The sequence below is a fragment of the Passer domesticus genome, chromosome Z (assembly GCF_036417665.1).
Source record: "Passer domesticus isolate bPasDom1 chromosome Z, bPasDom1.hap1, whole genome shotgun sequence".
Classification (NCBI taxonomy): domain Eukaryota; kingdom Metazoa; phylum Chordata; class Aves; order Passeriformes; family Passeridae; genus Passer; species Passer domesticus.
Window position 1 is genome coordinate 11160388 of NC_087512.1, and position 16341 is coordinate 11176728.

The following is a 16341-nucleotide window of genomic DNA, read 5'->3' on the forward strand; positions in this document are numbered from 1 at the left end:
GGTCATACTATCATATTATCAAAGAATCATCATAGAATCACAGAATGGTTTGTGTTGGAAGGAGCTTTAAAAATAATCTTGTTCAAATGCTCTTGTTGTGAGCAGGGACACTTTCCAGGGTGCTCGAAGGTACATCCAACCTGGCCTTAAACACCTCCAGGGATGGGGCATCCAAAACTTCTCTGGACAACCTGATCCCATGCCTTACCACCCGCACAGTAAAGAATTTTTTCCTGATATCTAACATATTTACTCTCTCTAAGTTTGAAGCCATTCCTGCTTGTCCTGTCACTATGTGCCCTTGTGAAAAGCCCCTCTCCATCTTTCTTGCAAGCTCCCTTCAAATACTGGAAAGCCACAACTATGTCAGTCTCAAGCCTTCTCTTCTCCAGGCTGAACAATCTCAATTCTCTCAGCTGTTCCTCACAGGAGGGGTTCTCCAGCCCTGTGACCATTTTTGTGTCTCCTCTCTGGGCTCACTGCAGCAGGTCCCTGTCCCTGCTGTGCTGGAGCCCAGCTCTGGGTGCAGTGCTCCAGGTGGGTCTCAGCAGAGCAGAGCAGAGGGGCAGAATCCCCTCCCTGCCCTGCTGCCCACGGGGCTCTGGATGCAGCCCAGGACACGTTTGGCTCTCTGGGCTGGCAGTGCCATGGCCGGGGCATGTGCAGCCTCTCAGCCACAGCACCCCCAAGCCCTTCTGGGCAGGGCTGCTCTGGGGCTGTTCATGCCCAGCCTGGGCTGGCACCAGGGCTTGTCCCAGCCCACGTGCAGCAGCAGCACTTGGCCTTGTTAAACCTCATGATGTTCCCCTGGGCCACTCCTCGAGCTTGTCTGGGTCCCTCTGGATGGCATCCTGTCCTTCAGGTGTGCAATCCTTTCGTCTGTGTCATTAAAGAAGAATCACACTGGTCCCAGTGCAAACCCTTGAGGGCACCACTTGTCACTTATGTCCATTTGGATTCTGTCATTGACCACGACCCTCTGGATGTGACCACTTTCTTATCCATCTAACAGTCCACTCATCAAATCCATCTTTTCACTTTACAGGGAAGGATGTTGTGAGGAACCAAATACAAAGGCTTTACAGCAGTACTGATGTGCCCCACACGCATGAAGGCAGGAACCTGAACTTATGGCTCAAAGCACATAAAGGAAATCTGTATTAAAATACAAATGTAATACTTTTATTGCTGAGGATGAAAGCAACCCAAAAACAAACATCCAGACTAGGATTCTTCTACACTGCTGAGGACCACTTTTAATTACTAATCTGTGCATCTGCTATGATATGCATAGCAGAGCAAAAGCCTTCATTTATTATGTACAAGTGTCTTGCGTATCAGCACCCTGTGAGCTGGTGGGTCACTGGAACAGGTTAACTAGAGGGGATGTGGAGTCTCCTTTCTTGGAATCATTCAAACCAGACCTGGGGCAGCCTGCTCCAGGTTGCCCTCCTTGAGAAAGATCTACATGATCTCTGGGGGTCCCTTCCTCCAGAAAGAAATTACTCTGTTTTATTGGGAAATTATTTGATAATTGACATGTTTATTTTCTTCCTGCATAGGCTGTTAAATGGAGGAGGTTTTGTTCCAATGACAAGTTCCCACACTGCAGGCCAGTGGCTCCGCGGTGTTCTGGTATCCAAATTCTCTTAGCCATTAAGATGCTTTTTGCTTTTTGCAAACCCTATTACCTTGCCTTTGAGCTACACAAAGCTCACAAGTACTGGAGACAAAGAGTCTGTTCCTAATCCAGTAGAAAAAAAATTGAATTTGGATCCTAGGGAACAGCAGCACAGAGCAGTAGCTGAAATGGCAGCATTATAAAACATAGCACATGATTTTGGTAGAGTGCATAGTGGGGGAAGATATCTGCTCCTTGTTTTGAAATTATAAAGCCCCAATTTTAGACACTTCAAAAAATAAATAGTATTTCTTTTGCTGGGCTGTTCCCAGTGTTCCTATGTGGCAGTAGTTCTACCACAAATACATGAATCTGTAAATGAATGCACTCTTTTGCTTGATGTCTAATCTTTTTTTTTTTTCCTGTCTTGTACATTATAGAAGATCTGATCTAAACCTCAACCCATTAATATAAAATCTAACATAGAATTATATATCATATAACATCTGTCATAGCAAATACCATACACCGAACAAGAAACAACTGGTTGTCTTTTAAGTAACACATGAATATAACAGCCTATTAAGTGTAAAGTTCATGCACACTTTAGCTTATTTTACTTCACTTCTGTCTTGAAACAGATTTTGCATTTACTCCTCCTCTCTGAGTTGGCTGACCTGAGGTAAGAATTGAGATTTCACCCTAACCTGGGCTCATTCCCAGTCTTTTGTTTTGTGTTTATAACACATCATGATTGTTCTCTGTTGGAAGGAGCAAAGAACCAAAAAATTTTGAATCATATATATGAAATATTTAATCACTTTGAGACATCCTCCTGGCATTCAGTAGAGTAATTAGAGAGTTCTTTTGTGATCATCATTCAGAAAGAGCTGGTGAAAGTGGTACAAAACAGCAGGAAATGTTGTGTAGCACTTGATCTAGCCCTCTGCTGCTTTCAACTATGTTTTATGTGGTTTTCCAATGGTTCAGCATTGCCTTTATTAATTTTTTCAGATGTCCCAAGATGTACTGAGAACTTTTCCTAATTTCTTCCATCTCTCCTTAATCTTTCTTGTTTCCAGCTGTTTGACTAACTTAAGAGACTTCAGGGGATTTTTCCATTAAAGAACTCAACACTTTACAATACATGAAGATCCTGCTGTGCCCAGTAACATGATACAAGGTTTGCAAGTTTTTCCAGATTTTCCTTGGAAACAGGATTTAAGGCCATGAAGCACAAAAAACCCAACCACAGACATTTAGAAAGGTAATGAGAATGTGGTATATGATTTAATACTGAACTATATAATGCTGTTTGTACTTGAATGTCATTTGTTTATTAGCTAAGAGCTTTTGTAACACTTTGCAATTACAAAAAAATTCTGACAGCCTTTACAGGCTTGTTATTTACCTCAGGCCCTCAGGAGTCCTCTGCTAACATGGCTGGAAGAAAGGATATAAAGAAGGACTTGAAGACAACACAAATGGAGCCTTGTTACCTGCTTACTGCCTGAACATGTGCTGTGATTGGCTTTGTTTCAGATATTATGATAAATAATTATTTGTTTCACTGAAGGTCTGTTTGGAGAGTTTGAAGCTGGGATGTTAACTCCCTCTGTCAGAAACTTCCCATTCATATGTGTCATTATTAATAGTTCAAAATTGAAATTAATAGCTGCTCATTTCTATCCAGTTTATCCCCAAAACAGGTTGAATAGTCACAGACAGATATGAACTTAATGTTTCTTGAGACATTGCACTCACCTCTTCTTCCCTGTGGTACTCTGCAATGAGGTGGAATGGCACCGTGTACAGTGTGCTGGACATGACTCCAAAGAGTGAGCAAAGAGCCAGAGTGGAATAGACATTGGGAAACAAGCCAATTAATCCAGTACCCAGTCCAAAAAGTAGGTATCCAATGAAGTAAAGTCCCTTTAATCCTATGTATGGCAGAAGGACTTTCTGCAAGTCTGTGAAAAGAAAGTGGAAATGCTAAGATTAAAAGAAATAGGTCTCATTTTATCAGGGAGTTCCTTTTAAAGAAAAAAAAAACCCTTGTATTTTGTAAAATGCAATGAAGAAGATAATCTTAATGATTTTGGAAATTACATCAAATTATTGTGGGTATAAACTTGACAAGGAATACTTGCTGACAACACCCAGAGCTCAACCTGCAGTTTGCACTGCAGCTGCAGCCAGAGATACTTGTGCTGAATAGAAGTTCATCCACAGAAAGGCCACACAGAAATGCCTGCAGTTAAGCTCCAAAGGTGAAAACATTTCCCTCAAGCCTCTTTTAGATGCTTAAATCAACCCCCAAAATGCTACTTATTTGAGTTTTCAGATCATGAGTTTTTTAATCCTAGGGAAGAGTTATGGTGAAATCTACCTGGGGAGCTGTGCTAACATGTTTACACATAATTTTGGAGAGCAAGATTCAAGCTTCTGGCAAGACCTGCTGCATGGGGAATGCGGGAGAGGTCACCTTAGAGAGCCTACAACTATAGCATTGCTAGGTGAAAGAACACCTAAGAATTTGGTGTGGCATTTAATTTCAGAATGATTTTCAGTGTTCAGGGTCAGTTCATGTGCAGAACAACTTCCTACTTCCAAAGTCACCCCTCATCATGTGGTCAGGAACTGTTTGTGCTAAGATGTGAGTTTCTAAAAATGCTGAGAATGTAACATTCCTTAAAGTTTTAATGTAAAAAAAAAGTTCCAGGTAATTTGGCATCCCTTTGTGGTTTTTGAACAATGGCAAACAGCAAACAGTGTTGGAGTTTATTACTGGGTACTTACAAGAATAGACTGATGAAGAAATTGCATTGATGCACAGTCCCCAGCATCCCATCTCTACCCCTGCTTTGTAGGTAAGGTAAAGTGTGGAGTTGTGAGGTGCATAGGGATTTCCATGGTACACAACCTGAAAGAGACCACAAAAGTCACAGAAGGCAGGAATAGCATCACAGAAGGCAGGAATAGCACCATGTAGGGAATGCCTCCTTCTCATGGGCACAGGGCTCCATCCCTGGTAGGCAGCACCCAAAAAATCTGCTGAGCAGTGTCCTAACCACCCATTTGTAATTCTCAAGATTTCACACTCACATCTCCTGGGCTATCACATCCCAGACTCATTTCTTACCCTTACCCTTTTCCTGGACTGTCTATTTTACGTTGACTCATTTGCTCTTCTATCCTTTGGGTGTCTCACTTCCAATGTCTCTCTTCTCTCTGTCTTCTTGCCTTAGCCTTTCTTTCCCTAATTTATCTACAACTTTTTTTTCTCTTTTCTCTTTCAGATTTTCCTCACCACATTCATTTTTCCACACAGTTGTTGTCTTACTCAGTTACTTTTCTAGACAAGCAAAACTTTTTTCTTTCAGTTGTTCATCTGCACTGCAGGGGAAAAAACTCTCCCTCCTGCCTTGCCTGAAAAGACAAAAAAGACGAGGAAATGGGAATACTGTATGGAAACCACAGAGGAGCAGGGAGAGGCAGTGAGAGATTTGTGCCAGGACCATATTAGTGCTCTGGAAGGAAGGAGGCAGACACATCCATACAGGCAAGAACCACTGTCAAGGACATGCAGTCCCTGGGAATGGCACGGAAAAGGCACCACTGGGTGTTGTGAAGGCAAACAGTTGCTGAGAAAAGGGACTCAGGACAGACAAATGCAGGAAGATAAAACTTTCTGCTACCAAGTAGCTCCCTGTGTGCGAAGAGCTGCATGGCCTGAGGCCAGGGAGGCTGCAGAGCATGGGGAAGGTCTTTGTGGGGATGCTGCACACACACCAGCTGCATCCAAGCACTGCCCCAGCTAGAAAACCTGCCCATCTGGGAGCAGCTCCGAAGCCAAAGCAGAAAATGGATATGTTTGGACCAGCTCTGAGAGCTTCACTTGGAACATTTAGACACAGATAGCCTTACAAATGCTAAAGGTTTTCCCCAATGACTTCCCCAGACAGGCTTGGAACAAGGGCCTGACCTTAATTAGCTGGTTTACAAAACTGTTGTTGAGACATCCACGTACAAATGGCTCTGACACCAGTGTCGTTTGCTCAGGATAGTAACACCACTTCATTTCTTTCTGATGGAGGAGGAGATGCTACAAGGAAGGAGTAGTGAGAGTATTTTATGCTTTACCTGTCCCATGAAATCCGTGAAGAAAAGCATGTTGGACAGGAAAGCCATCCATCCAAAGAGGTGGCTCACACACAGACAGCGATAGTGGGATGGCATGCTTAAAAGTGTCTTCAAGAGGGATTTAAGGGTCATCTGCCTCTTTTCCTAAAAGCAAATATTCAAGAATAATACAGTATTATTTTCATGAAGGCTAATGAAATAGCTGACAGCAAATGAAGAAGGCCTTAGTAGTATCTTTTCATTGCTAAACTTCCAAAGTCTTTTATTTTTTGCTAGGAAGGTTTGCTTGGATACTGAATTTTCTTCAATTTCTGAAATTCACAGGAACTATTGAAGAGACAGAGTATACCAGCAGGAATGTAACATATTTTGCTGCTATTATCAGTAGAACAATTATTTACATGTAGAATAACAGGGAAATTTTCTGCCAAAGCAGACTCAGAGAGTTAAAAAATCCTCCAATGAACCAACAACAGAAACAACAGGAAACAAAAGTTATTTCTTTATAGAGACCATCAGCTTTTCACTGAAAATTTAAAACTGCTGCTGAAGAAAGTTATGCTCAAAATACTTCCTGAAAATTAAAATGTGTCAGTTGTGGATTTCTGAGACCTTATTCCTTTCCATTTTATGAGCTACATTCCCTAGGAAACTTCTACCTCTTTGAGCAGATAATGAGCTTTCCACTACGTGCTGTCCTTGAAGCAGAGGGAAGCTGAGGCTCCCCATGGTAGCACACAGAGAATGTGAGCCCCAGCATCTGAACACCTCATACCAGGGGAAAAATAACCAATTTCATAATCAAAACTTAATTGGTACTGGTTAACAAATCTCACTGATGAAGAAAATAAAATTTTCTCACTGCCTTTAATGCCCCATGATAACTCCCTTCTTGTCTCAGCCCCGTACCCCAAAACTCTCTGTTTCTTCTCCAGTCACATTCATCAGATCATTTGTATTACTTTTTTTTTTAAACTACCGTAGGTGTGCTTGATATCAGGTATTTTGACACATAATTCTTCCTGTATTAAAGCTCCTGCATGGTTCATTGCTTTTAAAGAGAGAGAAAAAAAAACCCATACTATTTTAACTGTGTATGATGGAAAACTTCCAATTTTCTCTGATGATGTTTGGAGACAACAGTGTCAGGAGAGAGGGTAAGGGAAGATGTATGTTATGAAATGTGGAAGAACTGCAAAAGTTACGCTAATTACTCAAAATTCCTGGACTGGGTCTTGTCTTCAATTTGCTGTAAGATGTAATTTTTTCCTTTCTTTCTTCAGTCTGGTATATACTTTTCACTAATCTACTTTCCTTTGAACTAGGCTATGCTGCAGGCTACTCTATGAATAATCACCACATATAAAGTTGGAAAATACTTTGCTTCAGTGTGAGGTTTTTAATCCTCATAGGAATGCCAAAATTCAAGTTGCTGACTTCCATCTTGGACTGTATATTGTCCAAATCCCTTGGAATTTCTCTTGGCATCACTGTCTTTTTTTAAACAGGGTAAGCTTTATATTCTTATTATAAAAAGAAAACAAAAGAATTCCAGATTGACTAATTAGTGTTATTTCAAGGATAATTACTATTGTTTGACTTGGCTTTATTTAGTTTTTAATTCTTCCACACTGCTTTTTAAAATAGCCTTTCCAATCAAAGTTTTAAGGTAAGATCATGGAATTACAAAGAACACTGCAGTGATAATAAACAATAATTTGACAGCTAGATGGAAATGTTTTCTTTCTATTTAAATATTCCAGAAAGTGGAAAAGGAAACAAAAAATGTTTCATGCACACATTCAAAGCATACCAGCACACAAACTACATGCTAATTTAAATAATGTGCTGAAGTTTTGCTCTGTTTAAGTACCTTATCCTTCAAAAGCTCAGAATACCAAATAATCTCTACAAAATCACTACTACTCAGGGCATAAGATGATAAGAATACAGAGAAAGCAATATGACTCGGGTTTTATGGCAGTGGACCCTGAATAATTTGGCACCATTCAAAAGAATACAAGGCTAATTGCTTTGGGTGTCTGTTCATACTGTAATGGGCCAAATCTCATTAATAATCATGTTAGCTATTAGCATGTGAGAACAGAGGCCTTAATTTAGAGGAAATATAGCCATGATGCCTGCAATTTAAAAAAAAGAGACAGAAAAACAGGAAGCCAAACTATTTCTTCAAGGAAGTGATTATGGTAATGAATGAACTCAGCAAACATGTGCCGCAGGAGACAGATCATTAAAGCAGTGAGTGTCTAGAATTCATGCACACAAAGAAATGCACATCAAAGAAACATGAGACTGATCAAAGCACTGGGGGACTCTCACAGGCTGCCCAGCCCAGGCAGAGAGGAGGGCAGTGGCACAGGCTCGCCACCACAGCTTCACCTCCGGAGTTAGACATGAAACTCCACGCTCCTCATGTTGCTGGCCCCATGGAATTAGTTCTTCCCAAGGCAGAGGCTGCCCCAAACCACAATCTGCTCCCCCCCTTTCCACTGCATCGCTCTCTCAACTTCATTTGCCTCCTCCTGTTTTAGAGGTACATGATCCAAGCAATGGATGAGGCTCAGCATCTCCAGCGCCTGGGAGGATGCTCAGAGTGAGCAGCGCTGGTGAACGACACTGCTGCCCAGGCTGGCCTGACGTGGGGGACCCCACACAGCATCACAGTGCTCTTGTCAGATTCTCCACACAGCTGTTGCCTTGCTGTCTGCCCCACTCCGCGTTTGCCTGGCATTATCATCAGGGAGTGCTCATTTCATGTGTCTTGCATCTAATAATATTAAAATAATTTAATAATATTTTAATAATTTCATAATATTTTTCTTGCCTGGCATTATCATCAGGCAGCACTCATTTAATATGTCTTGCATCTAATAATATTGAAATAATTTAATAATATTTTAATAATTTCATAATATTTTTCTTCCAGTTAGAAATACCAAGTGCTATTATAAAACAAATTATGAATAGTAAGAGATTATAAATCCTTTTTACTTACAGATTAAACAAGAGTATTGCTTTCCTACTTATAACTGTTTGTACATGCTTAGTATATTTTACCTGATTTATCAAACATTTGTATCAGTGCATCAAGGATTGATATGCATAATGCCAAGAAATCACAAATGGAATTAAAATGAGAACAATTGTGTCACCACTATTGTGTTACACTATGCTTACCTAGGGTACCATGAGATAACCATGAGGATTTCTAGCACTAAAAGTCATCAACCAACTGTAAAAACAACCATCTGTTCTCAACACAATACTAGAAGTGGTCTCCAGATATTTTTCTGGTAGATTCACCTCTTCCTAGGTGCCTTATTTTGAAGAAATTTCTCACAAAAAACCATCAGAAACAAAACAACAGTGAGGATTTAAAAGTACTGACTGTTTTCTCTCACCACAAATTTTGTCAAAGGCATAGCTACAATATTACTCAAAATAAAATTCAAACTCTGGTAGCACTGCTGTAGAAGTAGCAACATTAGTGTTCAATAAAATGTTGAGCAGCAGAAAACCCAAATGTCACACATTTTACATGTATTATGTACAAAATTGTGAGGACTTTGGTGAGAATTAGAGACCTACATCAAAGATTAATGGTCTGTAGTCTTTGTCCACAATTTTATGCTAATTATATCAAGACTAAAGGACAAAGTAGATCTCATTTACAAAATTCACAGGAGGAGGACATCAAGAGACTGACAGTGAGCAGAAAACCAAGCCAGGTTCCCCCTCATCCCTGCCAATGGATCAAAGCATCAGAACTAGCTGGTCTCATGCCTCTTGCTGGCAATATTTTGTAAATGAAAAAAAAGGAAAAAACAGGCAAGCAGACTTTTCCTGTCTCTGTATCCAGGTGGAGGGTTCTCTTCTGTGCCGGTGAAAGGACTCCATTACAAACAACAATCATTGGCTAGTTAAGGGGTCCCCAAGGATGCAAAGATACAACCTAAAAAATCACCTCTGCACTCACCTCTGTGCGTGACGCAGCCGCGCATTTCCCTGGCTGGGCTGCAGCCTTTGTTTCGGTACATGATGATTTTAAGTGACCATTCCTTATTTCCTCCTCTATGGATTTGTATTTATGGGGTTCAGTCACTTCCAACAAGAACTTTGCCTCTTCGTTTTCATGTCTGAGGGGGACTTCAGGAATACTGCACAGATGTATGGTAAGGCAGATTATGAAAACCAAGGCTGAGAAGAAGAAAATCACTTGGAATTCTGATGCCAAGGTATATCCTAGTATAGTTTGACCCCAATCCATAGCACCTGTAAGGTAGCCCAGGGCTCCTCCCAAACCTACAATGGCAGGGGGAAAAAAAGGAAAAGAAAATGTCTACTAGCATTGACAAAATAAATAAAGAGTACATAATACCCTCAATAGGTGATGCCCTCTAGAAATGATGGAATAATCACTCTTCAGATATTTATCACAAGAAATAGGAATACTGAGTTAACCACATACATGAGCAGTTACTAAAACATCTCTTGAAAAGTCTCCTCAGATCTGTCAGGCAGAGCACTCTAGAAATTTCCTGAACACACAACAAAATAGGGTCCATCTCTTTTTTTTACTCTTTCAAGTTCTATTTTCTTTGAAATGGTAAAAAATAAAAGTAAAAGTAAAATTAAATAAAAATTTGGTTTTTTTGGTGGGGTTTTTTTCTGTTGTTTGTTTGTTTGTTTTAAATTTTCACAGAACAAACATTTTAAAATTTATTTTGAGAGTTTCTACAGTTTAGAATTTGTAAAATATATTTGGCTTAGTCCAAACAGAAATACTGACTCCATATGAAATTTTTTAAAAAGGAAATAAACCCAAAGGCATTGTTTTGTACATATACAAATACAACACCACTTGGATAAGAAAACAGAAAGGAACAAGCATAAGCATGTAATCCCATTTACTAATTTTCTCAGAAGAGGTAGACTGAAGGGTAAAATGAGAATGCTACTTTGTTCCTTGACATTACTAAACCCAGTTTTCAGTCCATTTGGTTTTTTACAATTCTTCTCTTTGTTACAAAAGCACACAGAGATGCACAGGAACTGTTTTACATTCAGCACAGAACTCTGGTGGGGGTGGCGCCTTTGTAGAGTTCTGACACCTTCTTAATCCATTGGCTCTGGGGATGGATGGTTGGGAGTTCCATGGGATAGGCACTTTCCAAGAACTTGGAACATTTCTACCCTTTTGCATAGGAGAACAGTCCACAGAAAAGCCCTGCATCTAACAAAAACTAACAGCAGCTGCACTTGCTTCCACAAAAAACATGGGATTTTGATTTCATTCTGGGCTTTCTGTATCTTCTTTGCCCTCCTGGGTCTGTTTGTGGCCTTCATTGTGGACTATGGCATTTCACAGGGGACTGTATCCTTGCTTGTTCTCATAAAAAACAATTACCCTATTAAAACTTTTTAAAGAAAATCTACACAATGTTATTTTCAATGTATGTTTGCAGACAGAATGTTTGACAATAGAGGATGTCTTTGCATGCTGTTTTGAAAAAGAAGCATAATGATATTGGAATGCAGCCTGAATGTTGATTGTTGAACCTGTGCGCTCTTTCTTCCACTTGAATAAGTGGCCATGGGTTTCATAATTGCAAAGCTATCAAGTTTCATGTTCAAGCCCTAAACTGAAGGGAAACTGGAGAGTAAAATCTTAGAAGTATTAAGTATAAAAGGAAAGAAGTAACTAAAGTGGAAAAAAGAAACAATATCTAAAACAGAACCTGGAGAAGAAATGGAAAGATTGCTCTCTGTGTCTAATAGGGATAAAAAGGGGAAAGATAAATGTAAACTGTAGGGAATTTATATTGATACTACAGTTTAGGGAAACAAACACCAAGGCCAGGGAATTGCTGGAGAATGCCTTGGGAGGCTGTAGAACTCCAATCAAGGGAGAATTTCAACACCAGACCAGGGAACTTTCAGTTAGGAAGGGTTAAGATGAACTGGCTGTGGAGAGCACAGGATGCTGGACCAAGTCATGCACTCTGCCCCCGTCATATTTCATGTTATTTGTTCCACATCCCTTTTCACAGATCAGTACACTGAATCAGCTAAATGCGTAGCTTCAAATTCAGAGACTTTTAAGTGTCACCCAAAAAAATTTGCAAACCAAGTTGTGCTGAATATACACAGAGACTCACTCTTCTCTCTTTCCAAATAAGTGATTTCTTAACATTTTATCTGTTTCTAATGGATAATACAGATTTCATTCACATGTGGCTTTAAGCTTCCCTTGTAAACTGTGTTCCTGGACATAGGTATTTCATGTGCCCAAAATCAGCCTTTGTCAGTAGCTACTACACCTCCCTCCTTGAATAGAGTAATTGCTACTGAGTTTACATGTCTCTGCTCCTGCTGGGGGCTCAGTGGCCACAAAAATCTGCTGTAACAAAGGTTGCATGACTTCTCATTTTGTCTAGGGCTTTATTTTACAGGGATTACTCTCAGGCATGGCAGGAGGTTCCTCCCAGGTCACTTCACAGGTACGCAGCCTTACGTGTCTTCCCTGTGCATTTCCTCAACACAGGTCTCCCATTGTACACATGATTCCGTGGAATCAATGTTCAGGGGTTGGGATGGACCTTAGAGATGATCCAGACCCACCCACCCTGCCACTGGCAAAGACACCTCCAACTAGACCAGGCTGCTCAAGGCCTTATCCAACCTGGCCTGGAACATTGACAGGGTTGGTCATTCAAAATCTCCCTGGACAACTTATTCCAGTGTCTCACCACCCTCACAGGGAGTAATTCCTTCCTAACATCCAGCCTAAATTTCCCCTCATCTTCCTAAAGAAGAGTCCCTCTCCAGCTTCCCTGTGTCCTCCCTTCAGATACTGGAAGGTTCCTATGAGGTCTCCACACAACCTTCTCTTCACCAGGCTGAACAGCCCCAACTTTCTCAGCCCATCTTCAAAGGAGAGGTGCTCCAGTCCCCTTATCAATTCTGGGGCCCTCTTTTGAACTTGTTCCAACAGTTTTGGGTCCTTCTGTAACTTGGCAACATTCCAAAAATGTACAAAGGCAAATAAAGCTGTTAACCTCATTTGCAGGAACTTGAATGGAACTACTTGGACTTATTTTGTGGAGTTGTGAATTTCTGAATTTTACACAGAACTCTTGTTTCTATACAGCACATACTGGAGCACTGCTGAAGAATGGAAATCAATTGGTTTGTGCAGCTCTTGTTGTATGTCACACAACAAGTCAAAAATGTTATTTTTATGTACAATTGCAATGAAACAAGCTACATCCATTAATTTTTGCCTCAGCAAAAACTTGAAAAAAACCCAAAACAAACTAAACAAACCCTACTTCACATTTTAAAAAAACTGACTGCTCTTAAATCATGCCTGTGCTGCTGTCATGATTTGTGCCTGCAGCCTTCTTCAGAATTCTGGTAGCAGCAATCACAAGTTGCTGTTCTCTGGAGTAGTGAAAACCCAACAACAAAAGTCTCGTGACTGAAGTGCAGGATCAGATGATCAGTTCATTCAAGATTAGAAACACAGTGAGGATAAAACCCATGCAATTACCCTCCCCTCCTTTGAGAGGGAGGGAGGAAAAGAAGGGATCAGTGTACCTGTAAAGAGGGCGTGGTAATGCAGACCCTTCTCTTTATCCTGATGAGAGCAGACATCAAATAAATATGCTTTGATGGGACCATCGATAAAATCAGCTGCAAAATCAAAAAGTACTACTCCCAGCATGGTAATGACTATTGCCCACGTCCGCTGCTTGTCTCTCTCATCGATGAAAGCTAAAAAAAGAAAAACACCCTCATTCTGACAGCAACAGTGCCATGTTCTGCAAAACCACATTTAGTCTTTCCTGATACCTCAAAATCTAAGGTTGCACAAGAGAGGCCAGTGGCACCAGAATCTCATCAGAGAAGCAGGAGAGCTGATTCTGTGCTGAGCTGGGCTAGGCTGATTTACTGCCTTGAGTCAGCACATGCTCAGAATGCTTCAAGCTCCACAAGCGAGAGCATCACTATCCTTAATCTATCCCTTTACACCTTCAAGGCATGCCCTGGTAGCATAACACAAGCATTTTGTAATACTTTCATTTTTTCTCTTTGTCCAACCCTTATATTGTTTTAGATATTCAAGAGTTGACTGCAATATCCGTCTCTGGGTCAGTAAAATCAAGTACATTCAACATCAATAATATAGAGGAAGAGAGAATAAATCAATCCATAAAACACACCCCTCCCCCATCTGCCTAGTCAGCAACAACTCTGTATCAAGACTTTAAGAAACTACATCCCAAACTAAAATGTAACAATATGGATGTCACTCCTATTTGATTTTGCATGTTTCAGAGGCAACAGGATTTCAAAGCAGTTGAGGATTTTTGTTTTTCAACCAGCACAACACAAGAGTGAAGACAGTGCTGCAATAATAGAAGGTGAGTATTTTGAATAGTAATCCATCTAAAATAGGGATGAGCTGGGATTCGGTTTGGACATGTATTACATCACAAAAACAATACTATCATTTAAGCTAATAAGGTGGATTTTAGCTCACAAAAACTTCTATGGCCTAAGCAAATCTATACCTTATCAGAGAGCTAATCAGGGAGCCAAAACAACATAAAACAGACTGCAATCACATGCACAGACTACAGAACACTATGCAGAGGGTACATAACATGCAGTGTTAGGATTGAATGTACACAAAGATTACAGTGCTCCCCAGCTCCTTCAGCGCACCCCAGTCACATGATACCAAATTTTAACAGAGCATTTTAAGAAGCAAAAGGGGAATCCCTCTCCTTTTTCTGATTCGAAAGGCTAGGACGAGTTTTGTCTGTCAGCACAGCGCATGCCCCTCACTCACCTGAGATCATCACGTCCCCATTGAGGTACAAAGCCATGCCTAACAGCATTATGATGCCCAGACCCAGAATGTAAGGTCGCCTCCTGCCCCAGCTACAGGTGCAGTGATCACTGGCTGAACCTACCACGGGCTGCAGCACGAAGCCCAGGATAGGGCTGATGAGCCACACGAGGCTGTAGAGGTTCTTGGGCAGCCCTACACTGAGCAGCACCGGCGTGACAAAGGCGGCCTCCACGGCATAGCAGAACTCCCGGCCGAACATGGCCATGCTGTGCATGACCAGCCTTCCCACCGCCCGCCTCCTTGGCACCGCTGCTCCAGTCCTCATCACGGACTGCCTCGGAGCTTCCTCCTTCTCTGTGGAGCCATCCATGTCGGCCTTGGCCACTCCAGAGGTGGGCAGGAGAGCCCCGTGGAAGCTCTCTTTGGTTAAGGTCATAGCTCCGGCTGCGAGCGGTGCCGTGGCAGGCTGGTGCTGCCTGCTCCGGCTGACATGGGGCCCAGATCATATGCCGGGTGGGATCGGTCTGTGCTGGGGGAGGGACTCACATACTTTCATGGCTCTGTGATCACAAGTTATGCCAGGAAGGGGGCGGGGCAGCGTGTGTTCACATTAGCTGATCTGAGCTTTTGGGCGTCTGCACTGCTCCCGACTATCCACAACTAAGGAATTACTGTTTACGCATGAAGCACACATACAACGGGAACATACATCACATGGTCCAGGCGCAGGATTAGCCTGACACAAAGCTGTTCCTCTTGCTGTAAGATCTTGCTGTAAGACGGCAGTGACACCAGGAACCCAGTCCTCATCTTTCCATTCAGCAAACATGAGCATCAGACCATTCCCTGCTGACTAACCTGGGGGAAAAAAAACTGAATCTATCTGGAAAAGGATTTCAACGCACTTCGTAAGCATGAGTAAGTGAACCTATCCATTGCCCTAGAGCCTTAGAGGCAGATATAATGCTTGGCAGGAATCTGTCAAGCAGCAACTGATGAGTACTTTTTTGCATGTGCTGTGTACTGCCCTCAAAAGGACTGATTATTTCTTGGTTTCTGAAAACAAGAGTATCAGAATTACTTAGAGGTGGGTTTTTCAAACAGTCTTACTTGCCAGGAGAAGGTCTTAAGAAGGTCTTAAGAGAAACCTTACTCAAACTGTACCTTTCAGGTTGGCCACCTGAGAGAGGCAGCCGATCCAACCCATCTTGAAGAAACACAAGGTTTTAAATTGACATCAATACTTTTGGTTTCAAACTTATCCATGATGGACATCACATTTGACAATGCTGATCTTTTTCCAACACGATCAGATATATCTGGGACTAAGAAACTTGTCAAGCCCAACCGTGTATAATGTTCAGTAGCTTACACTAGGCTGATTAGCAGCTGGAAGCCCCAGGTGGTTTTGCTGATGATTTAGACAACTTGCCAGGACCTACTAGATAATTCTTGCTTCCAGGCTGTGGTTTCTGTAGTAGAATGTAAAAGGTTTTTTTATGGTAATAATGTTGACATTTTTGCCACAACACATTAAAATGAGCTAAAGTATAGCTCAGCTTTGGAAGCCTTTGTAACCAACAAACCAATCTTCAGCAAAAGACAGACAAAATTATCAAAACACCCAACCCTTCATGTCATAACTCCTCAAACATTGGATAATACTGTATTAATGCCATATAACTAATTATTTTTG

The 16341-nt window shown here is 41.3% G+C and overlaps 1 protein-coding gene and 1 long non-coding RNA gene across 5 annotated transcripts in view; one reads left to right on the plus strand and one right to left on the minus strand.

The window, feature by feature from the left end:
• The window catches only part of LOC135289773 (uncharacterized), a 15761-nt gene extending 5969 nt beyond the window's left edge, over positions 1-9792 (plus strand). Inside the window, exons 2-5 of one of the 4 annotated variants that reach the window (XR_010352501.1) lie at positions 2263-2303; positions 2704-2888; positions 3038-7273; positions 8317-9792. This is a non-coding gene — a long non-coding RNA (uncharacterized LOC135289773). The other 3 variants (XR_010352499.1, XR_010352498.1, XR_010352500.1) reach the window with 3 other exon arrangements.
• Positions 1-15081, minus strand: part of SLC45A2 (solute carrier family 45 member 2) — an 18714-nt gene extending 3633 nt beyond the window's left edge. Inside the window, exons 1-6 of the mRNA XM_064403610.1 lie at positions 14643-15081; positions 13385-13561; positions 9762-10087; positions 5765-5908; positions 4421-4544; positions 3386-3591 (exon numbers count right to left, since the gene is read on the minus strand). Of these exons, the coding sequence (XP_064259680.1) occupies positions 3386-3591; positions 4421-4544; positions 5765-5908; positions 9762-10087; positions 13385-13561; positions 14643-15081 (1416 nt within the window). The remainder of the gene's footprint in view (positions 1-3385; positions 3592-4420; positions 4545-5764; positions 5909-9761; positions 10088-13384; positions 13562-14642) is intronic.
• Positions 15082-16341: the final 1260 nt, after the last annotated feature.